General features: G+C 32.4%; 3 protein-coding genes, 1 long non-coding RNA gene and 1 pseudogene across 4 annotated transcripts; all 5 read right to left on the bottom strand.

Moving 5' to 3' along the window:
• Positions 1 to 191: 191 nt before the first annotated feature.
• LOC139504496 (uncharacterized) lies at positions 192 to 4,470 on the bottom strand. Its single transcript, XR_011659240.1, has 2 exons — positions 4,332 to 4,470; positions 192 to 849 (listed from the first exon to the last, which is right to left on the bottom strand). It is a non-coding gene; the product is annotated as an uncharacterized lncRNA (long non-coding RNA).
• Positions 4,471 to 7,354: 2,884 nt separating this feature from the next.
• Positions 7,355 to 10,162, bottom strand: LOC139504495 (uncharacterized). Its single transcript, XM_071294601.1, has 3 exons — positions 10,066 to 10,162; positions 9,522 to 9,666; positions 7,355 to 8,018 (listed from the first exon to the last, which is right to left on the bottom strand). The coding sequence occupies exons 1-3, from the start codon at positions 10,070 to 10,072 to the stop codon at positions 7,379 to 7,381; spliced, it is 792 nt and encodes a 263-aa protein (XP_071150702.1). The 5' UTR covers positions 10,073 to 10,162; the 3' UTR covers positions 7,355 to 7,378.
• A 2,242-nt stretch (positions 10,163 to 12,404) lies between these two features.
• On the bottom strand, positions 12,405 to 15,124 carry LOC139502535 (uncharacterized). The gene is made up of 3 exons (XM_071292031.1): positions 15,046 to 15,124; positions 13,624 to 13,768; positions 12,405 to 13,074 (listed from the first exon to the last, which is right to left on the bottom strand). Exons 1-3 carry the CDS (start codon positions 15,047 to 15,049, stop codon positions 12,438 to 12,440), a joined length of 786 nt encoding a protein of 261 aa, XP_071148132.1. The 5' UTR covers positions 15,050 to 15,124; the 3' UTR covers positions 12,405 to 12,437.
• A 1,961-nt stretch (positions 15,125 to 17,085) lies between these two features.
• Positions 17,086 to 18,463, bottom strand: LOC139503990 (thymocyte nuclear protein 1 pseudogene; annotated as a pseudogene).
• Positions 18,464 to 20,630: 2,167 nt separating this feature from the next.
• Positions 20,631 to 25,279, bottom strand: LOC139502534 (uncharacterized). Its single transcript, XM_071292030.1, has 3 exons — positions 25,159 to 25,279; positions 24,523 to 24,667; positions 20,631 to 21,397 (listed from the first exon to the last, which is right to left on the bottom strand). The coding sequence occupies exons 1-3, from the start codon at positions 25,160 to 25,162 to the stop codon at positions 20,755 to 20,757; spliced, it is 792 nt and encodes a 263-aa protein (XP_071148131.1). The 5' UTR covers positions 25,163 to 25,279; the 3' UTR covers positions 20,631 to 20,754.
• Between the last annotated feature and the right edge of the window lie 266 nt (positions 25,280 to 25,545).

Genomic DNA, 25,545 nt, shown 5'->3' with positions numbered 1-25,545 from the left:
GTAAAACGAACAATTTTACCACGTTTACAATGGATAATAGATAATAAAGAAAAGCCTATATTCAAAATACCTGACACATTTAAGTTTCATGATATACCATCCATAATACCTAAATGATTTAAAGTGATCAGGACATAAACTCGCCATAGATATCAGGAAATATATTAATCTTCACATGAGTAACACAGGTATAATAATACGACCTCTTTATTGCATAAAATTGTTGTAATAATGTCCAAGAGATGACAGTTCTGCAGAGTGTTCCTTCATCAGACTTGCTGAACCATCTACCCAAGTACCTTCATTGTGGTGTAAATATCTACTTGTAAACCATGAGTATCGAAATACGTATTGCGCAGCCTCCAAAAGCGGCAGAGCATCTTTCATAAACCGAAGCTGTTCATTAACTGATGTAGTATGAGGACAGGCAAATTCGGTCAGCCAGATTGGTTTGTGGAATCTATTCCATGCGTCCTTAAGGTATGACATGAGTAGATGTGCATCGCATCTATAAGCATGGACTGTCACGTGATCATTTCTGCAATTGTGACATTGATGTAAAAACTGTTGCAACCAGTTAAGATTGGTAACTGCAGGACTAACTAAGATTTTCCCAGCAGCTTTTTCTCTACTTCCTTCAACATACCAACAACTTGTGTTACTGTTAGATTTGACTGATCATGGTGGTCAGGCTCATTAAACCCTAGAAGATATTGTGCCTTTGTTGATATATTCAAGTCTCTATTAAAAATTTTAGGGTTTATCATCGGTACAAACCCAGCTCTTACGTTAGCCGTTGGACAGTGATGTTGAAGGTGCATTCGATAAGGCGAATGTTTCCAATTATACCTGGAAAAAATAACAATAGATAAAAAATAAATTTGAAGACTAATTGACTGCTTTAGAAATTTCTATTTAGAAGGGTATAAGTGAAGTTTACAAAATAGAGAATGAAAAAAGAGTAGATAACATTCGGGAAAAATAGAAAGATAGTCCTTTCGTTCAAAATTTAAAGAAAAAGGATAATAAATTTGTGCTTTTTATTCGGCATAATTTTGTGTGGTACTCAACAGGCTCCGGAGCATAAGGACAATAAGTGACAAAAAAACTTATAAAATAGAAAAAAAAACAAAAAAAAAACTGAAACTCAAAGTGGTCGTTAATTTCATTTCATCAGTGTTTATTCATGTTGTCCGGTCTTTTAGCTAATCTCATTGAAAACAATAGACAAATATGCAGTTGAGTGCACGCTAGATGGCGATCCGATCTGTCTAAACCTTTATAAATTATTATTATATATTTTCCGAATTAATGATAATCAGACGCAATTTTTTCAACTTATAAAGTTATTTCGATTTTTTACAAATAATATATAACCGAACACAATAAAATTCATTTGCATTATTTCATACACATTATCAATGTAGGAGGAGGAAATTAACATGAATCGAAACGATTTCGAACATCTATTTCTAAAACCAGATTGGACCATATTTTTTGTTGTTAATACACACTGGCTAAAAGCAGCTATTTTGATTTCAATGCATGGAAATCTTTGTTGAAAAACAATAGAATTTTCCTTTTATCATGAGGATTATCTATGTCTTTGAAAAAATTGAGCATCATCATGCAAAATCATAAAAAAACAGATAACATCGACATTGACAGTTTTCTTAAGTTGTGCCACATACACATTCATGACATTGCTCACTATGTTGCTGCTTATAGCAGTTTAACGAGAAGAATTATATAGCAGTGTGCCAGTTCATGAACTATCGTTAGTAATAGCCATTTTCTCAAATTATTATTTTAGTGAAAGACATTTAGTGAAAATAGTGAATTATGGTATTGTGTTATCATGTTTTAAAACTTTTGTCATTTATCGTTGTTCCTTGCGTTTGTTATTCATCTTTATTACTAGCTGTATCTGCATGAAGCTAAATGCTATATGATGCGAATATCCATTTATAAAATAATGCTATGCTCTAAGACGTTACGCACGGTATTGCGTCTCAAAACGTAACATGTATAATTGACAATTTTGACGCCATATACTTCGACATTTTCTTATCAAAAAAGATTTGCGCTGTTTCAACAAAAATATATATTGCTGAGTACTTACTCGATCGATTTTTATAAAATAAATATCATAAGATGAATAGAATAGAAATTTCAAAATTTGTTATTTATAAGGCAATTAATAAATTTTTTTTCGTAAGGGTCGTTCTTAGTTTCTGATCTGTGATGAATTGAAAATAAAAGCACATTTTCCAATCTATTTTGGAAAGAATGCATAGCAAACTTTAAAAAAAATCGTGCTGCCAGAGGTTCACACGAGAAGAGAGAAACAAGCCAGTAATATATTTTTGACAAATTTAAAATAAACAGTTATTGTATTTATTTCATATAAATCGATAAAATAATAATTTTGGCATGTTATGTTATATAACAATTTTAGTAGAAATTATTATTTTTAGATTGAATTCACTTTTGTTTAATATCTGCATGTGCATGTATCTGTGCGAGATTTTCAGACTATTTGAAATGCTTGTTATATTATTATTTTTTAGCGGTGGTGATTTTATTTTACAAAAGGTATTTGTACACTTTTGTACATATTTGAAATATAAGTCCATTGTACCTCGGATTCTAATCTATAAAGGTGCGTGATTTGCGTGAAAACTTTTGTCCATAAGTAATTATCCCTAGCCCATCCGCTTTTACTGTGTCTATAAAGGGTCTATTCCTTATGTGTGTGTTTTTTTCTTCATCTGAGTGTTATTTTGATTCAGCAGACCTTTTTGGAATGAACATTTGAAGGATTTATTTTAACTGCTTAGACGAAAAGTGTGTATTCATATAAATGACGCCACTGTGAAGAAAAGTCTAAATGACGCCCTTGAACATAATGGCTAGACACAAGAAATGCTTTCCGAAAAAAAAACAAACTGTAAGGTCATGCTGTTGATGAAAACACCCGACTCATCAACCGATTTGTAGGAACTTATAGTTTGCATCTTTGAAGTAGCTTAATTTTATATTATAAGGGGACATTTTCTATTTCTATTACAGACTTCACCAAAGGAATGGAACACATTAACGTTTGGACATAGCGGCTAGACATGCTATTTATCTAAATTATTCTTCATGAATAAGTTTTTTTTTATATTTGAAACTTTGAATGCTTATAGTTTTCAGAACTTTCTATTGAATATAGTTTTAATATGATTTGATAATATCATAGTGAAAATTATAAAATTCGAAATCCGATTAAGTTTCCGCATAACACATACAGACAGGTTCCTCTGCTGAATTCTTCATAGAGGACTTAGTTAAAAATTTATCAAACGCTAAAAACAAACGGCTATGACGTTAGAATATAAATCTAGTAGGAAGTTGGTGAACCAAATTTTGCAGATTTTATGTTCAAAATTACTACGGTGCTTTGGAAAATGTATTTTATGTAATCTGAAATGTTTCGCCAGTCATGCAATTATAAACGTAAAAGTAAGGTTTGTGTGATCAATGAACTATACATATGGTGCAAAAATTTAAAGAATTAACTTAAAATAAGAAAGACATGTCAAGGCCTTTCTGTAGATATATGCATGTTGGTGGATTTATTTTGTATAGGCGAATGGTTACTGTTATTAAATCATAATATCGTAGTTTAATCCGAACCCATTATCGTGCGTAACGTGTAACAAATCCTGCATGTGAAGACTAGTAAAAACGTGACATTGTGGAGCTAGTTTTCTAACCACCAACGAATGTTAGTAAAAGTAGCTTCATCTGTACAATGGTACGTATATGATGTATTCAATGGTACTTTGGAACGAGTATAATCACCTTTAACTAGCGTTTGTAAAGGTAGCTTCATCTGTATAGTAGTACGATTGGTTCCATGGTGCTGTGGAACTAGTACCATTGAATACATCATATACGTACCATTGTACAGATGAAGCTACTTTTACTAACGTTCGTTGGTGTCTAGTTTACTCGCCATTAACTAGCGTTAGTAAAGGTCTCTTCATCTGTACAGTAGTACGATAGGTTCCATGATACTGTGGAACTAGGTTACTCACCATTAACTAGCGTCAGTAAAGGTGGCTGCATCTGTACAATGTTACGTTGGGTTCAGTCATATTATGGAGCTATTTTACTTACCACCAATGAACGTAAGTAAAGATGGCTTCATCTGTACAGTGGTACGTTGGGTTCCATGATATTGTTCAGCTAGTTTACTCACCACCAACGAACTTTATCAAATGTGGCTTCATCTGTATAGTGGTACGATCGGTTCCATGATATTGTGGAGCTTATTTACTTACCACCAATGAACGTTGGTAAAATGGCTTCATCTGTACAATAGTATGTTGGGTTCCATAATATTGCCGCCCTTTTCTTGTGAGAAGCCCCGGAAAGGTCGATGATATTGAATAGAAGTAAACACAAAGCACCAGACAACACCAACACTTCAAAAGATGACCAAAAAAAATTACGGTTGAATTAACACGATACAACTTTGTCTAAAATTGTTGATTTCTACTTCAACGTTTTTATGCTTTTGATTGTATATAATATTTTCAAAAATTTCTGCAACATATGACAACAATATGAGTTTTTTTATTTCACTATTACTGATATATGAGTTAGAACGTGGGATCTATGTTGTGGTTAAAGGTTATTTACGAATATGAAAAACGTTTAACGAAAATCAAATTATCATTTAGAATTTAACAACTATGATAAAAAAAAAATTGAATCAAATACTAACAAAAATATAATTTCTTTAAATTCAAGAAAACCTTATAACAACGAAAATAGACACATTGACAGTATTGTTTTGTTATTTTTATGGATCATATCTAAGTACTACACCAAGAAAGTACCAATACACCTTGAAAATACCGATAAGCAGTGATCTAGATTTAATTATTTGTACTGTGAATCAACTTATCGGTGAATTGGTGAAAAGTTAGAACATGGCCAGACATCATACATGCACGACGTCAACCTGAAATGTGTTTAATCTTACAGATATAAATATCTTTGTTTATTATACCACAGGACGATATTTGTCGGTATTTTGTCTGTCGATTATTTATATGCCATTTGGTTCTTGTTTCTTTGCTGTTATTGAGATTAAGATTAGAACTCAATATTGACTGCTGTTTTCTGTTGTACATATATATAATGGTTATGAACACACTTTTTTGTCAGTATAATTGATTTCTAAACGACTGTCATATAAGTGAGAAATCCAGGTTCAATCCACCATACTTTCTACACGTACATAAGGAAATGTTGGTCAAGAATATGCTTGTTATTTTCAATTCGTTTGATATGTTCAAGCTTTTGATGTTGTCTTTCGTTAAATAATTTTTCGTTTCGATTTTGTCCTTGGATTTTGGTATTTTTTAGATACTGAATTCTCTGATATCGGATGTGTAACGACAAAATAATATTTCAATGTAACAAAATTGAAATGTACTTAAATCGTACTCTCGAAACCATTATCCTCTGTCTCGATGCATATAAGGTTGAACAGTATGGGTACTATTTAAATTACGATACTAATTTATTGTAGATTAATAGTATATATCGCGAATAGACCCGATTACTAAATTGATTTGTTAGTAAATAAATAATGCAAAAAAAAAAAGTAGAGAATTACACACCTCTTTTCTTTCGATATTTATTATGTTGGTATCATTTGTCTCTATTTCAAGGTGTAGTGAACTAAGTTGTTTGACCAAATTATATCAAATTGGTCAAAATTTCATCCGCTACATATTAAACAAGATTAAACATTATTTTAATATTTATTTTGAGTGATGTCCTACGCTTCCGTTCACCTGACGTTCATACAAGGTAACAGGTTTCAAAATTAGTTTTTTTTCCTGATCGGCATCAGCACATATTTTTGTGTGTGTTAAAGTAATGCTTTGAGAAAAGACAGTATATATTTTTTTTAAATTATATGCCATTAATATTATAGCTCGGAAAATAATGAACAAGCAGCCAGCTAGTAAACAAACTTAGTTTTTTTTAAGGCATGCTATGTTAAAAGGATAAAAAAAAAACGACAAAATAATACGGAAACACTACATAAATTATTATATTGACAAAGTAAGACTGGACAACACGAACCTTACAAAAAGGAATGGTGATTTCAGATGTTCCGTAAATGTAAGCTGATTTTGCTTCACATTAGAAACCAATATTGTTATAGAATATCAAACGATATAAAAGAACACGAGTATAGGGAAATTGCTTAAACACGGCCTTTACCAAAGATAAACCTCTATTGTATAAAATATTATTAAAGGCCATTAATGAATACTGTGAAATTGATTGACAAGAAAAGTTGACAACTGGTTTTATCGGAAACATTTAGAAATATAGATATGATAGAATGGCTATCGCTAAAAAACTGAAGAAAATCACGAAAATCCGAAGATAACTTCTGAAAACTACAAAAATAGTGAATAACGAATAATTTTAGCATGTTTATAAAGTACGATAAATGATTAAAAACTGCATATATTCCGTATATTGAAAATATCAAAACATCTTAAACATTTTTGCTTCATGATATAGCAGTCGTTTGACATATCGTAAACAGAAGTGATGAGAGATCAGTTTTTAATTAGATTTATGATATACCATCCATAATATATAAATGCTTTTAAGTTAATGTAATCAGCAAATAATCTCTTCATAGATACAAGGATTGAAATTTTGTATTTGCGCCTCACGCGTGTACATAGCTTTAAAACATACAGGCTCCGTGTTGAAGGCCGTATACGTACATTGACCTATAATGGTTTACTTTTTTAAAATTGTTATGTGGATGGAGAGTTGTCTCATTTGCACTCACATCACATCTTCCTATATCTATGTGCACATAAGAGGTCTAGAGGGGCAAAATATACCAGAGGGAAAGTCAAACTCATAGATCAAAATAAACTGACATCGCCATGACTAAAAAAGGAAAAATAGACGATGGTAGAACACAATACTCTTTGCACTCTTGGTTTAATGGCTTATAAAGAAAAGCATGATAGGACACACAAGCCCAGGAAAATCATATCTATTGGGAGATATATACTGTAAATTCAGAAATTATTGCGTGCATTTATTATTGAGATTTTGTCATTTAAGACTTAAATGCGATTCTAATTTTTACGATTTTGAGAAAAAATCATTTTTAATTTATATAAAATATTTCAAAATGCGAGGTTACATTATTGCATTTACAACTCTGCCGCATTTTTCGTATTAATAAAAACCTTGCAACAATTTCTAAATTATATACTAGTACTCCGTATGAAGGAGAAGCACGGCTAAGTAGACATGATATACGACCTCTTTATTATATAAAGTTGTTGTAATAATGTCCAAGTACTGATAGTTCTGCAGAGTTTTCCTTCATCAGACTTGCTGACGCATCGACCCAAGTACCTTCGTTGTGGTGTATAAATCTGCTAGTAAACCATGAGTATCGAAACACATACGGTGCCGCCTCCAAAAGCGGCAGAGCATCTTTCATAAATCGAAGCTGTTCATTAACTGATGTCGTATGAGGACAGGCAAACTCGGTCAGCCATATTGGTTTGTGGAATCTATTCCATGCATCCTTAAGGTATGCCATAAGTTGATGTGCATCGCACCTATAAGCATGGACTGCCACGTGGTCAACTCTGCAATTATGACATTGATGTAAAAATTGTTGCAACCAGTGAAGATTTGTAACTGCAGGACTAACTAAGATTTTCCCTGCAGCCTTTTTCTCTACTTCTTTCCACATTCCGACAGCTTGTGCTACTGTAAGATTTGACCCTCCTTTGTGGTCAGGCTCATTAAAACCAAGAAGATATTTTGCATTGGAAGATATATTGATGTCTCTATTGAAATTTTTAGGGTTTATCATCGGTACAAACCCTGCTCTTACGTTAGCTGTCGGACAGTGATGTTGAAGATGCATTCGATCAGGTGAGTGTTTCCAGGTATACCTGAAAAAAGAGAAAACAAATGAGAGTTAAATTGGCTGATTTGGAATTTTTCTGTTTATCAGGGTATAGATGAATAGAGAATAGAATGACAGAAGAGTAAAAAAATCGTCAAAAAAGCTAGTTTTGTTTGCAAAAATATAAAGAATAAAGAATAAATTGATGCTTTTTATGCCGTATAGTTTTATTTTGTTTGGCTCGCAATTGGCTGCATTGCATATGAAACCAAATGCAAATAAAATAAGTAAAACAAACCCAAACCACTAGAACTAGTCGTCATTTTCATTGTATCAGCAGACAGATGAGTGCGCGCTAGATGGCATTCCGATCTTTCTAAACAGTACAAGTAGTGTATGATGACTTATATCGTCCGGTAATACCTTTACAAATTATTATACAATTGCACATATTTATTGTCTGAACTTAAGATAATGGACCAAACGCAAGTGTTTCAACTAACAAAGTCTTATCGATTTCATGCAAATAATCAATAATCGAATACAATAAAATACATGTTAATAATTTCATACACATTATAAGATCAGAGGTGGGAAATGAACAAGAATCGAAAGGCTTGGATCATCGATTAAAAGAAAAACCAACTAAATATATCGTGTTATTTTGTAATCAATAAGCTCTATTAGAGCAGATATTTTGTTTTTCAAGCATGCGAATCATTGTTGAAAAACAAAAGAATATTATTCATATCATGTGAATGGTCCATGTCTATGAAAAAAATGAGCTACAGACTTTATCGAGACTAGTACTTTTATAAGGCAGTGCGTGTCATTCTTTGTTACAATTTGATGTGGGTTTGCAACTGACATTTAAACACTTATGTACAGCATCATTGTATCCTATAAACGTTTGTTATTACGGCGTTTACAATGTGATCTGTGTTTGCGACTGCCAATACAAATATTTGCGTACAGCAGACATGTGCCTTCTGTTCCGATAGTCATTTACATCAATGAATTTTACCAACGTGTATATTTCGTAACTTGGTGTATCTGCATGTAGGTAGGTGGAAATATGATGCAAACATTTATTTATAAAAGAACTCTATGGTCTTATAGGTGAGGACTAGTGAACACGTGGTATTGTGGAGCTAGTATACTTACCACCAACGTGCAAAAGTAGAGGTGGTTTCATCTGTTCAATGGTACGATGGGTTCCATGATATTGTGGAGCTAGTATACTTACCATCAACGTACATATGTAGGGGTGGCTTCGGCTGTACAATGGTACGATAGTTTACTTACCACCAACGACCGTTAGTAAAGGTGGCGTCATCTGTACAGTGATACAATAGGTTGCATGATATTTTGCAGCTAGTCTACTTACCATCAATGAACGTTAGTACAAGTGCTTCACCTGTACAGTGATACAATAGGTTGCATGATATTTTGGAGCTAGTCTACTTACCATCAATGAACGTTAGTACAAGTGCCTCACCTGTACAGTGATACAATAGGTTCCATGATATTTTGGAGCTAGTCTACTTACCACCAATGAACGTTAGTAAACGTGGCTTCATCTGTACAGTGGTATGTTGGGTTCCATGATATTGCAGCACCTTTCTTTTGAGAAGCCCAGGAACGGTCCAAAATGCTGAGTAAAAGTAAACAGAAAGAACCAGCCACTGCCAACACTTAAACAGACGGAAAACAAAATTGAATTTACACGATACAACTTTGTCCAAAATTGTTGGTTTATATTTCAGCGTTGTGATGCTATTGATTATATAATAATTTCCCTCAACATATGACAATACTATTAGCTTTTTTTAATTGACTTTTACTAATATATGAGTTAGAACTTGGAGTGTATTTTGTGGTGGAAGGTCACCTTAGAATATAAAAAACGTTCAACGAAAAGCAAATTATGATTTGGAAATTTAAAAACTATGATAGAAGCATTGAATCAACTATTAACGAAAATGTAATTTATAGAAAACCTTCTGACAACAAATATAGATAAATCTACAGTTTTGTTTTTCATTTTAATTATCATTTCGATATTTATACATCGACGAACGTTTTGTACATACCCATCATGGTCCCACAATTTAAAATCTCATTAAAGTACTACACCAAGATAGTACCAATAAACTGTAATGTTCTGATAAGCAGTGATCTAGATTATAATATTTGAACTGTAATTCAACTTGTCGGTGAATTGATGAGACCTTGACAAGGCATTATACCAGCTCGACGGCATATCTATGTTTTGACACATTCCATATTTCCATTCGCAATTTTATCATGTTTATTACTATACTACAAGTAAATATTTTTCAGTACTCTCGGATATCATATAGTGAACGGCAACATTAGATTTTTTTTGTCAAAATTGAAATGTGTTCAAAATAGTTCTCTCAGCCAATTACCATCTATCTCGGCAGATTGAACTCTTTACAATGAATTAATCATATCACAAGATTTTTTCACATATCGTTCGCAAATAGACTTGATGACACATTTGATTTACAGTGCATTTTGTTAGACAATACCAATTAAAGAAAATAGTCACTTGCATTTTTTTGATAATGTTTTACAGTTAAGTGTGCTATTTTTGGGACAATTTATATCAAAATAGAAAAGTTAACAAAATTATCAAAATATCATCCCGATATAGACGATTCAAAGTGGGTCTTTTATTCAATTTTTAATCTTAAAACGTACGTCTTCTGCTTCTAGTTTGACAGTAGTCAAAATAATTATGATGTATTGAAAGGCTATGATATTTTTTTTATTTGACGCCTTACATCGACGTCATAATGCTGAAGCCACCATTTTTGGTTGGACTTTGAGAGCATATTTAGCCTTTAAATTTTCATTGAAGGCTAAACACTTTTGCATATATAAAAATGTGTGTGTTTGTGCAAAACATGTCTAATCAATCCCTACAGTAATAATAAAATAAGTTACAATTCCATACGAGGCGGGAAAATGCTTTTTTGAAAACGTTTATCTGATTTCTTTTTAGGAGATTATAAAATATTTTGTGCACCAAACTCGGTCAAATTTGACAGACTTCAATTTTTTTATATTATTCGGAAATTTAGGTCCGACAAATTTTACCGAGTTTTGTTCAAAAATATTTTATACTCCTAAAATGAAGCATCTTGAGAAGAAATCAGCTAAACGTTTTAATATAGCAGTAAATTCCCTCTCAAAATCCAACTGAAAATATGAGTTTGGCGTTATGACGTCGATGGAAGGCGTTAAAGAAAAAAACAATATCATATCCTTTCCAGACGTCATAATTATTTGGACTAGTTTCACAACAGTGAACACATTGCTATTGTCAAGGTCTTGTACTCTTTAGAGGGAGTTGTAAGTTAACAATGATATATTGATAGCCCTTCGCCGATCGTTTTATGTATCCATCTTCACTTTGAGTTGTAAGAAGATCCAAACCATCCTCTTTTTTTTAAGTCTAACACAGCACAATTGACTTCCTGACTACCTGTTTCAAATGAGCCTTTGTATTTCCATTCGAATGGTTTACCGGTTTAATTGATTGACTAATTGATCGATACAGTTTTTTGTTGGAATTGTTTATGTAGTACCAGGTCTGCTAATAATGTTCCCGTTTGATAATAAGAGGATATTTTCTTCAATGGTTTTATTCCCTTTTCCAAATGATAAACACAAACATGTATTCTGACATCGGACTCGAACATCCTTTGAACTGAGTTTTATTGTGCGTATTTTTGTGTGTTTTTTTTTCACATTGACTGGAGGTATAGGGGAGGGTTGATATCTTAAAGCACATGTTTAACCCCGCTGCAATTTTCCCATGTCCCCAGTCCCGGGTGCAGGAGATTCTCTGCATTGAAGACCCATTGATGGCCATCGTTTGTTGTCTGCTCTATGGTCGGGTTGGTGTCTCTTTGACATTTCCCCGTTTTCATTCTCTTTTTCATTACAAGCCCAGTAATCAGCACTTTGGTGCACGTGTTATAAGCCTGATACCTGTAATTACTATTTATACCACTGAGTCGATGACACTGATTGTGCACGTTTCGGCCCCTAAGGGAATCACAAGCCCAGTAGTCAGCACTTTGGTGTTGACTAGAATATCAAGTATATGATAATGTTTATAACTTTATGTTATGTGTATGTGTTTGAGCTTTTGATATTGCATTCTGATTAGGAAATGTCCTCGGAGTTAAGTATTTTTGTGATTTTACGTTTTCTGCATAAATGAAACAGTGTCAAAACCAGTTTGCCTACAATGGTTGAGTAGTGATGAGTTTAACTTTGAAATTCGTGTACTCGAAAATATTTAAACAGCTGTTGATTTGTCATAATATAAAACACTATGCATCAATGCTATCTGAAATGTATTTCAGAGAAAAGAAATAAACAGGAGAAATAGTACCGATTTCAAATCATACACTTTCTATTCATTGTATTACATAAAATTGTTGTAATAATGTCCAAGTGCTGACAGTTCTGCTGAATTTTCCTTCATCAGACTCGCTGAACCATCAACCCAGGAACCATCATTATGGTGTAACCTTCTACTAACAAACCAAGCGTATCGAAAAACATACGGTGCAGACTCCAAAAGTGGAAGAAGCTCTCTCATCAACCGAAGCTGTTCATTAACTGATGTAGTTTGTGGACAAGCGAATTCAGTTAGCCATATGGGTTTGTGGAACATATCCCATAGATGCTTAAGTCTAGCCATTATTTGATGTGTATTGCACTTATATATATGGACAGCCACGTGGTCAATTCTACATTGGTGACATTGCAGTATAAATTGTTGTAACCAGTTCAGATTTGTTACTGCAGGGCCAACCAAGGTTTTTCCTATGGCATGCTTCTCTAATTCCTTCCACATGACGACAGCTTGTGCTACAGTTAGATTGGCATGTTTTTTGTGGTCCGGCTCATTAAACCCAAGAAGATATTGCGAGTTACCAGAAATATTAATTCCTCTTTCAAAATGCATTCCATTCACCATCGGTACATATCCTGCTCTAACGGTTGTTGGACAGTGATGTTGTAAGTGCATTTGGTCGGGTGATTGTCTCCAGTCGTACCTGAAATTAAAAACATAATTCTACAATTAACTGTATAGCCCGGTTTTGGTGTTACCAGGTCACATACATTATTGTCGTCAATGTATTCCATGTTCACACATACGTGTTGTCCAGTTTATTTTTTCCACTCGGTATATAATTTCTAGCATGAAAATTCAACTAACTTTAAACAAAAGATAATTGTGTGCAATTGAGCTTTCATTTCAGCCAAGAATTCGATATTTTCATACAGTATTGGTTATGTTTCTTGATATAATGTCAATTAATCTGCAGATGAAGAACATCCCACCCTAATACCAGCTAACGGTACGTCAGATGATGCTTATTATATAATCATTAGCAGGAGAAAGGTGTAGCAGCTGAATTTTGTCTGTGGTTTCAATTACTTTAATTTGCCTTGAATTTCTCGATTTTGATCTTCTTTCCAGTTTAATCAGTAACCATAGTCGATAGTAGGATATGAACAGCACAAGGGAACATGGCGTTCTACACTCACCCATATAACTTGTGTGTGAAAACGTGATCCCGGTGAGTTATCTTTTTACTTACCACCAATGAACGTTATTTAAGGTGGCTTCATCCGTACAGTGATACTGTGGGTTCCATGATATCCCAACTCCTTTCTTATTAGAAGCACTGGAAAGTGTGATGATGTTTAGTACAAGTACACATACAGTACCAGATACCACCAACACTGAAACATAAGTTACAGCGTGTTTAAAACGTGTTTTAATCATATGATCCATTTTCTTCAGGTGTTTATTGTTATTTGTAAAGTGTGTTAAATAAGGTTAGTTTAATATGGGAAGGAACCACAATTAAATCCGTTGGTAAACCAAGTAAAATACGAAAGTATAGAGCGTGAATGGGATTATACTTAGGCTAAGGCGGAATAATCTTTAAAATGTATTGAACGTAATTGCGACTTTTTCGTCTTGTTTGCATTGATGCAGTTGACAATATTTACGTCGTTTACGTATGACTTTGAAGATAACGTCGCTCCATCTATGAAAAATATACAGGTTTGTCTGCACCAAGTATTTAGTTAAGGAAATACTAGAATATAGTAGAATATAAAAAAAAACCCAAAAAATCAACCTGTTTAATGTTGACAATCAAACAAAGAATGCTTCTGGAATATGTGACCTTACAGTGTCCCTTAGTATACAGATTCTTTCACTGTATTGCACTGCAGCAAGTGTGTTACGATATTTATCCACTCGAGAGAAATACATTTTCAAATTTATATAGCATCAAAAGCGACGCTCGCCAATCGTTTTAATTATAAAAATGTATATTTCGAGAGTAAATGAATATCGTATTGCATGAGATCTGGTGATTAAATCTGTTACTTTAAAGATTTTTAGACAATATGCAAACAAATTCAGTACTTCTTTACGAATGATCTCATTATGATCAGTTCGTTCTATGTGACATTCTCAGACATGGATGCCTTTAAATGACGTAACAAAGGGAATTTCAGAGAAAAGCAAGAACTTTTGACGCCATTAAATGAATATCACAATCGAACAACTAAGATCACACGAACCACACGTTGATTTACTTAAAATAACCAACAGTTCGGGAAAAAGAAAAAAAAATCGGGCAAGAATAAGAACACATTCTATGAACTTTCACTAGACTGAATTTGTACGTTTATTAATACAACATATTGAAAATGTTGGTCCACAGATTATTTTTTAACTGATATTCTGATATGCATTACTAAAGGAGATCGCATTCTTTAGACAATTATCACGTTATGAGTTCAGGAGTATAGTAGAATTATTTGCTAGTACAAATTAAAAAAAACCTGTTTTTGATTCATTGGTAAAATGTAATATGTTGATGATTTTTCTGTGTATAGATTTTCACTGTTGTTGAGGATGTGTTTTTACCAAATTGAATGATAGATATTTTTATAAAATATATCAACTTCTGATAATAGAGCATCGAATGTAACGTACATACCCATGATGGAACCACCAATCACAACTAAGTATAGTACTAAAAGATAGTACCAATAAACTTAGATGATCTGATAAGACAGTTATATTATAACTATAAATTGACTTTTAAATGAAATAGCTTCATGGGAAGACCTTGACACGACCTCATTCTTGTACGTTGTAAATCTAAAATTGGCTTAATCAAATACAAATAGATATATTAGTTCGTCGTGTGCTATCTAGCAAATGAAATTAAAAGTCGATAATTGTTCAATAGGAATTCGTTACATTTAAGACACAAATGAGCACAATAGCAAAACAACTTAGTTAATTTCCAAAACATTTCTTACAAAAATCCACTTAAAGTATTATACTATGGACACCTTATTGCAAAGCTCTATAAAAGCTCATCGGCTTTTTGTAACAAAATAGATTCAAAGTAATAAAAATGTTGCTGTGTTTCTAAAACCTTCCTTAAATACATTGGTAAGGTATAATTTTAGAGTATCATTTACGATTTAAAAAATTGATAAAATTATATATACAAGGCTTATAGGTTCCATGAATGACATTAAGTACCTTTTATTATTGAAAAAAAATGATATTATCCATAGTCCTGTCGATTCTGAGACGACGAATGACGGAGCCTTGATAATACAATTGTGTTTAACAAATATCAATGGTACCATTATATTCAAGCATCACCATGATATGTGTAAAGAGTTTTGATAACGTAATATATCCATTGTATGATATGAGCTGTCACAAATGAAATTGTAATGTAGTAAAAAAACGATCACTATCTACATCATATCACATGTCCATTTTGTAATAAACAAGTACGTATAAAACCAATCAGGTAAACAACTGGGGACTAGAGGATATGTCTATATGCTATCTGTTCTAATGTTCACCTTAACGTTACTATTTACAAGTAATCTGTTCCAATGTTTGCCTTAACGTTTCAAGTTACATGTAATATGTTCCAATGTTCCCCTTAACGTTACTATTTTATCCAATAATAACCTGATTTTAACATGGACGTCAGCAGAGATTTAAAACATTGAAATTAACCTCCTAGACTTTTGATTGCAAATTTTTCCTCAAAGTCCCAATGATGTATTGGCGACAAAATTTACCATACAAATATCATAATGGTGTTTATTCCGCCACGATTTTGTACTTTGAAGTCAAGGACTTGTAGTCGCCGTGTCCACATACAGTTGTCCATTTTAAAAAAAATATTCATATATATTCAATAACCTACATGCATTTTTTCGATGACAATAAACTTACAATTTCCTATAGGTTATAAGTTTCTAACATCTGTCTTTATGGAAGATAGAATAGACCTAGTTAGGTTTACTTAAAATGACTCATATATTTTTACTTTGGATCGATAAGAAGTAAGAAGCATTAAATATGTTGTGTACAAGATATAAGTTTGTAAAAAAATATAAATTGTACAGGGTTTGTGTACAATCTATTAATTGTTTGACACATACCTTTTCGCACCGGGTAATAACAGTTTATATTCTAAGAAATCAGTTTAATAACTTAAATTCAGATGTATATTCTTCAAACTAATTATAACTGGTATTTTCTTTGTTTTCGAACTGGAAATGAGGATACCGGAATGTTTTTTTCCATATAGCAAAATCATAGCATGAAAAGTTTTTTTTTTGGTTTCTTATAATGTTTTAAAATCAATGCTCAGAATTAAATTGTATTATGTAGTTGTTGAAATATGACACAAATATGCAAAACAAAAGACTATACTTTTTTTTTAATATTTAATTTTTATTTACATAGAAATCTGTTATGACTGATGATTTTTACAGACAATTTTGATTAACAATTACACACAATGAGATTTGTATTCCATATATGTTAAACTTCTCAGGTCTTGTAATTTTGTTTCTTACATGAGACATATTTCAGTTCTATATGTACATCCTGTAAAACAAAAATTCATCACTTCATGTTTTACTCATATATATATCCAACTGTGCATTTTATCGAATTGATCCATCTGATATTCATAACATTGATCAAATTATCTTTATGTCTTCTCATTCTCCAAGTTTAATACGAAATCCCATTCCTCTTGAGTAACAGGTTGTACAGACAACCTTGCCTTTGTGAATAAAGCCATATTTTTCAGTGTCCCACCATCAGCCTTGTGATTAAGATGTAGTGATTTTTAAGTTTTGATAATGGTATAAATTTTTTCAGCATCCTCTCAAACTTTACATCCACCATGTACCACTTTGGAGCATCTTTCTTTGCACTTTGATCATAATGAGGATCTTAAGAGGCAGACTGTGTGTAATCTACACAACTTTCTTTCACTACCTTGCAAATTCCAGCTATTCCAGGCTCTTTACAATTACTGTGATAGAAAAACACCTGATGTCCTATCTTCATCTGACCCCCCTTGAAGTTCCTGGTCTGATAATTTCTTACACCATCCCAGCAATCTGTTTGATTCTTACACTTCTTTAAATTTTCAATACCAAACTTTAAATCCACACCATTTTTATAAATCTACTTTCTGGTTCAGACATGGTTTATTCTGTCCAAGAACCCTATTACAATTATCCAATGAGAGTAAGATTCTACTGCTGATTTTTTTTCTTCAATTTTTGATGTCAAATCATTTTCATTTTCTTGTTGTCTTTTACAACTGGATGTTTTGGAACTTTAGCAATTTATTTTCGATTGCATTTTTACATTTTACATTTGTCAATCTACACACGTGCATTTGTTTATTTCTGTTCCCGCGGATTTCTCTGTATACTTGTATCATTCATTCTTGTGTAGCCTAATAATTGTACAACGAAGAAATACAAAACTGTCAAGATATTTGAACCACAAAATTTACAGGAATAATTTTATTTGATTATTTTGATTATTTAGAAGCCTAATTTCAACAGTATGTGAGATAAACGTTAAGTTGGTTCGTACGCTATGTGTTCCGACATATATTACAAAGGAGATAGCATACTCACTGACTGTGACGGATGTTCTGCTTTAAGTTCATCATATACAAGTATTACTACTGATCATGTGTATAGGCTTTAATGACAAGGATCTGACAATGTTTCTACCTAATGTTGTCATAATCATTTCTTCCCTCAATATACACAAAAAAATAGCCACCTTCGATTGTTCTAAATATAATATAATTATGACAATTTCAATGATTTTGTTTTCTGTAAAAGAGGGACGAAAGATATCAGAGGGAGAGTCAAACTCATATTTCGAAAATAAACGGACAACGCCACGGCTGAAAATGAAAAAAAAAAATAATAGACAAACAATAGTGCACATGACACAACATAGAAAATTAAAGTATAAGTAATACAAACCCCACCAAAAACAAGGGGTAATCTCAGTCGCTCCGGAAGGGTAAGTAGATCCTGCTCCACATGTGACATCCTTCATGTTGCTTATGTGATAAGAAATCCGTGTGAAACGGTTATTCTATAACGGTCAACTAATTCGTGATGGCGTCCGTGAAATTTGAGAATGAAAGATTTAACTTCACCATTTAGAACTCTTGGTTTAATAGCTTCCTTGTGAGCAGCAACCCTCTATCAAGGAAGTCATAACAGAAATATCGTATCATTTGTAAGCATCATGATAAATACCATTTTTATTATTTCGTTAGGGAACTACGACTGCAGTACCAAGATGTTCATTTTATTCAAGGAAATCTCACTACTGAATATAATATAAGGGTGATATATCCTAATAGTCGTGCAACTGTGTAACCGTACTTACCATGATGGGATAAAATGCAAATACTACACATTAGAGGCATTTTCATGCCGAGTTAAACACTAGAGCTTCAATGATTGATTCATGAAAGACTGCCCAAAACTTTACACGAATCTTTAATATGACTTACATGTGTTCTACTTTGTTTTTTAAGAACTGCAGGACATACTGACTTATTTAACAAAACATATTCAATTGGGATAATGCTTTATTATATGTTAAGTTAAAACCACTATTCATGTCAATAATATATTTTCTTTGATGAAATTACTATTTGAGTTTTATAATGACTAAGATTATATAACTATCTTGTTGATGTACCACAGCTTTTGACAATTTCACCTTTTATGTCTGTTTGTTAAAGTCACGCATATAGATATAGGAAGATGTGGTGTGAGTGCCAATGAGACAACACTCCATCCATATAACAATTTAAAAAAGTAAACCATTATAGGTCAATGTTCGGCCTTCAATACAGAGCATTGGCTCACAGCAAACAACAAGATATAAAGGGCCCCATAATTACTAGTGTAAAACCATTCAAACAACGGGAAAACCATATATTAATATAATGAACTTAATGCAATTATCATTCAATTGAGAAGTTAATCTAGCTATAAAACCAGGTTTAAATCACCATTTTTCAAAATGAAATACATCTTGCTAAGAATATGACATTTGTTTTGCATTTACTTTATGTGTTGAAGCATTGGGCTTTCCGTTTTTAGTTTGATAATTTTGCTATTCTACTTTGTTTAATTATAATTTTGATTTACTACTAGGACACACCAACAAAAATGCTGGTCATCAACTTAAGTACCTACTCCTTAATAGTCCTTAATAGTATTTTTTGTATTCTTATTGTTATTTGAAGGGCGTTTTTTCTTTTCTTCTCCAGATGATATCATCAGCCCAGTGGTCAGCACTTCGGTGTTTACATGCATATCAATTAAATGGACATTTTTATAAATTTTCCTTTGTATCTTTCGAAAAACTAAAGGTTTTGTACCCAGGAATTAATTGCCTCAGCCGCATTTGGCACAATTATGTTTTTAAATTTTGGATCCTCTATACTCTTCAATTTTGAAATTGTTAGGCTTTATAAATATTTTGATTTTCGCGTCACTGATGAGTGTACGTAAACGAAACGCTCTTCTTAAGATTATAATCCTGGTTCCTTTCATAACTATATACAAACGTTTATAAAGTCTGTGTAGATAAATTAGATGTTTGATATAGTCACATGAACAAGAAACAAGTATATAAAACAAATTTCTTCTGTATGTAGGATTAAACTGTGTAGAAATACAAAGGAAATAAAGAATTTGCATAGATTTTCTCCATATTTTCTTGATGAATTTTATCATTAACTGCAATGTTTTTTGATGAACAAAAGATAAGTGCTTGTATACCTAGAATATTTAAAAACGTATATCAAAATATAGAAAACAACTCTTTCGAGTGTTACTGCTGCTCTAAAATAAAGCATACATCTGCGACAAATGCATCAATTATATAAAATCAGATAACCATATTTGAAAAAATGATTTCAAACTAGTTTTTATGCAATAACATTAACGGTACCAATTTTCCTGCACCAGATTTGCATTTCGACAATAAATGTCTCTTCAGTGATGCTCGTGGCCAAAATATTTGAAATCCAAAGTTATAAAAGTTGAAGAGCTATAATCCAAAAGGTCCACAAAGTATAGCCAAATCCGTGAAAGGAATCAGAACTTTGCACGAGGGAGATACATTCCTTAATTTATAATAATTGACGTTGGATCATATACAATGTAAATCAAATATAGAAAACAACTGATGTGTTTTTGTTAGATATATAATATCTGTAATCAACCTTATTGCATTAATTTTATCATGATGGTATTACAAAAAAATAAGCATTCATACTATTGATAGAGCTGAATCAAAATTAGTTTCTCCAATGTTAATGCATAAAGTTATTGTAATAATGTCCAAGCGCTGAGAGTTCTACCGTGTTTTCCTTTATCAGGGTTGCTGAAATATCTACCGTATTACCACCATCTAAATGTTTCATCCATCTACTAGCAAACCATGCGTAACGATATACATATGGCGCAGACTCCAGCAGTGGCAGAATCTCTCTCATTAACCGAAGTTGATCATTTGCTGATGTAGTATGGGGACAAGCGAATTCTGTAAGCCAGATTGGTTTTTCAAACCTATCCCATGCTTGCTTAAGTATTCTCATTATTTCGTGTGCATTGCAATTAAAGACATGGACAGCCACGTGGTCAACTCTGCAATTATGACATTGCTGCATAAACTGTTGTAACCAGTCGAGACTACTAACTGCAGGACTAACTAAGATCTTTCCTACGGCATTTGCTTCCAATTCCTTCCACATGACTGCAGCCTGTGATGCTGATAGATTTGCCTGATCACGACGGTCAGGGTCATTAAAACCTAGAAGATAATGTGCATTTGCAGAAATATTGATTCCTCTGTCGAAATGTTTGCCGTTTACCATCGGTACATATCCGGCTCTAACGTCTGCCGGACAGTGATGATGAGAGTGCATGTGATCAGGTGATTGCTGCCAGTCATACCTGAAAACAGTAAAGAAATCGATAAATTCATTCACATTTGTTGGGTATTTTCGTGGGTTTTATGGGTACAAGTGCATGACGAATTTAAATATTTAACGAAGTGTAAATTTTCTAAAGGAATGTATGCCTACTTTGCTAAAATCCGAAGTTAAATATCTACGAATAGTCAATCCATGAAAATTGATATTTATATATTGAAAATAAATGAATCCACAGTGAGAGAAATGTTAGTGACTTGTTCATGTGGTCTGAACACTTTTATTTCTTAAAATCTTGGTTAAAAGAAGGAAGAATAATACGCAAATAGAGAAAAGAGAAGAGTATAAAGAGATGCTAAAATATAATATAAGATGGAGTAATGATCGACAAAATAAATGATCAAAAAAACTGCACAGAGGTAAGGGACACACACCAACCCAACCAGATCCTCATCAACAAAATGATGTCACTCAGAACATTAAACATGAGATGAGACTCATGTTTATATTTAATAACCACCATGGTTTATACGAGTATATGTGCTGGATGTGATATGTTAAAAACTCCGTTTCATAATGAAGTTAAACGATAATGAGTTGACACTTTCTTTGAAAAAAAAGTACATAGTTCTTTCAAAAATTTTATCAATATTACGCATTTATTATTCATTTGATCTTCAAGAACCAAACTGAAGTTGACTTTCTGTCTTTTGTATTTAATATCTCCTTCTTTCCATGATTTATTCTAAATTCTATATGACATTCTTAACATAAGAACATAAACTCTTTTATAAGGCAACCAATTTAAACGAGGTTTGCAAAGTAATAATTTCAAAATTGCATGAATAACAAATCAAATATATTGCTACGTACAGTGATGTAAAGCAATATAATACAATTAAAAAGTGAATAGTTCTCAAAATTACAGCAGACCTGAAATAATACAATTAAAAAATGAATAGTTCTCAAAATTACAGCAGATCTGATCGGGAAAAATAATGGTAGTCAAATATACTTTATCATCAGATATTCCTTCTGCCTATCATTCATATTGGTCCTTGTGTGTATATATTGTCTAGCAGAAACATGGATGCTTATAAGTATGCTGGATGAAGGTACAATATTTAAATATAATACCAGCAGTGTATCATAACATTATAATATTCCTTTACTATATGAGTGAGAAACACAGTATCATATCCTCGACTATCCATTCTAAATAAGAGGATAGGTGTTTGCTATGGACATTCAAACACTTGTTGGTTTACATCTATTGTGGATTCCTTATTATCCATTATTAACCACGAATAACATATTTTCAAAAATCAGAATGTGAATATATATGTTCAAACTCTTTTAGGTCATTTTTTAGTAGCAATAAACAAAAAAACTATGTTAATTGGACATGCTTTGATACTATATATGCCCTTGAATTTTTACTAGATAAGATTTTTGTTCGCTTTGGGGATTCCGTATATCGTCAGATTATCGGAATTCCAATGGGGACTAACTGTGCACCAATTATTGCGGACCTGTTTTTGTATTGTTATGAGTTACAATTTATTACAAAAATAAGCAAAGACACATCGAAACAACATCTGATAAACAAATTTAATAATACTTTTAGATATTTGGATGATATTTTGGCTCTCAATCATGACGACTTCAGTATGTATATTAATGAAATGTATCCTGTTGAACTTACTTTAAATAAAGCTAATACTAACAATGACCACTGTCCTTTTCTCGATCTTCATATCTATATCACTAATGGAAAGCTGAATACTAAAATTTATGATAAAAAGGATGATTTTTCATTTCCTATCGTTAATTATCCGTTTTTAGATGGTGACGTTCCCTTGTCACCATCTTACGGTGTTTATATATCTCAACTTGTACGATTCGCTCGTGTATGTAACAATGTTTTAGATTTTAACGAGAGAAATTTATGTATTACTGATTATTACACCAGGGTTTTCGATATCACAAACTAGTCAAAACATTTACTAAATTTTATCATCGGTATAAAGACATCATTCGTAAATATAGCTCAACATGCAGACTTCTAACACGTTCAGGTATTTCACATCCAATTTTTATGGAAATATTCTTTATAAAGCACAAAGGTGTCAGTATTCACCTCAGAAACTTACAAAACCTTTGAATAGACTTATTAAGAAGGGATATAATTACGATACTGTTGTCAAGTCATTAAAGATTGCATATTTTGGCGTTAATATTGAGTCACTTATAAGGTCTTTGCATCGGAACTAAACACATTTATTCTAAAAACAGTTGTTGGCATGACACGGGTTATGTTCTTCTCATATATGTTATGATGGTATGATACTAAATCCCTAACGGGAAGGATTGTGCCTGATGTTCATATGATGAAATCATAATCTTTCAGTCAGTTTAATTGAAGTCTGGAGCTGGCATGTCAGTTAACTGCTAGTAGTCTGTTGTTATTTATGTATTATTGTCATTTTGTTTATTTTCTTTGGTTACATCTTCTGACATCAGACTCGGACTTCTCTTGAACTGAATTCTCATGTGCGTATTGTTATGCGTTTACTTTTCTACATTGGTTAGAGGTATAGGGGAGGGTTTAGATCTCACAAACATGTTTAACCCCGCGGCATTTTGCGCCTGTCCCAAGTCAGGAGCCTCTGGCCTTTGTTAGTCTTGTATTATTTTAATTTTAGTTTCTTGTGTACAATTTGGAAATTAGCATGGCGTTCATTATCACTGGACTAGTATATATTTGTTTAGGGGCCAGCTGAAGGACGCCTCCGGGTGCGGAAATTTCTCGCTACATTGAAGACCTGTTGGTGACCCTCTGCTGTTGTTTTTTGTTTTTTACTTGGTCGGGTTGTTGTCTCTTTGACACATTCCCCATTTCTATTCTCAATTTTATTTGTATACAGACATTTGGAAAAACACGAAATCAAATATCCATGAATATGCAGGTTCTCAGAAGTCTACGAAAATGGGTACCCACGAAAATAAATGAATCTAAAGTATTCTTAAACTTTGCTATACTAAAAAAAAAAACAAAAAAAAACACCATGCCGCACACTTCCATGCAGGTGAGGGGCGGGGTAGGTGTGGGGACACGTGATTATGCTAAGTAACCTGTATACTCACCACCAATGAACGTTATTAAAATTGCCTTCATCTGAACACTCATAATGTTTGCTTCTCACTATTCCAACACCCGTCTTGCGAGATGCACCAGTAAGGTCAGTGATGTTGAGTAAAAGTACACATAACAATCCAGATAACAACAACACTGAAACATTAGAATCTTTATTAACTTTGCTTCAAATGTTTGGTTATAACTAGTTTAGTTTAAAACATATTCATTAATAGTGGATTGGGGAACAATTATTTCAACTTATTTTAACCCGTTTCCACATTGCCATTATTACACTCTTAAAATGGTTATAATGGTGAAATGAGCTTTTAATACTTGTTCAAACATATGACAACAACAATCTCTTTATTTTATTTCATAGATAAATAGATTACAACTTGGTGTTTTGTGTACCTCATAAACTGTTGATTCGTTGTTATTTGCGTGATATTAAGTGCAAGTTTGGTTTGGTCTGCATAAAAGCTATGGCAATAGCATATAATCAAATATTTACGAAAATATCATTTTTTTTTAAATTAAAAGAAAATTAATATCAGCGAAAAAATTAGATACAAAGAATTTAATTGACAGTTTCAAATACCATATTAATATCAGGTACAAATACCAAAAAAACGATTTGTACATACCCATAATGGAAACACAACCTTAAAATATTAGTTAAATACCACAACAATATAGTACCAATGAACTTAAATGGACTGGTAAGAGAGCGGCCAAGATAGTTGTATTATAATTGTTCATTATCTTGTCTGTGATTGGCTGAAAAGCATTACCTTGACATCACATCATATATAGCTGCACGACGTCAACCTAGAATGTGATCAATCTTATCAAAATAATATCGTAGTTTTCAGTTTATAATTCCAACTTTCAGTACCTAATTGTCAATTTTTTTTTTTTTTTTTTTAATAAAACAATTTGAAATTTTATTTTTATTTTAATAAAACTATTTGAAAATTTTATTTCAAATAGACAGGAATATGCCTAAAAAAACACTGAGAAAACAAATAAAT

The sequence above is a fragment of the Mytilus edulis genome, chromosome 14 (assembly GCF_963676685.1).
Source record: "Mytilus edulis chromosome 14, xbMytEdul2.2, whole genome shotgun sequence".
Classification (NCBI taxonomy): Eukaryota; Metazoa; Mollusca; class Bivalvia; order Mytilida; family Mytilidae; genus Mytilus; species Mytilus edulis.
This window is presented reverse-complemented; position numbering and strand designations above follow the sequence as displayed.

Bases quoted from the DNA above. Each gene is read 5' to 3' on its own strand.
- LOC139502535 (XM_071292031.1), bottom strand. The intron at 13,075-13,623 runs GTAAGTAAAAAG...TTTTAATTTCAG, and splicing joins TTAAATAACGTTCATTGGTG to GTACGACTGGAGACAATCAC.
- LOC139504495 (XM_071294601.1), bottom strand. The intron at 8,019-9,521 runs GTAAGTAGACTA...CTCTTTTTTCAG, and splicing joins TTTACTAACGTTCATTGGTG to GTATACCTGGAAACACTCAC.
- LOC139502534 (XM_071292030.1), bottom strand. The intron at 21,398-24,522 runs GTGAGTATACAG...TACTGTTTTCAG, and splicing joins TTTAATAACGTTCATTGGTG to GTATGACTGGCAGCAATCAC.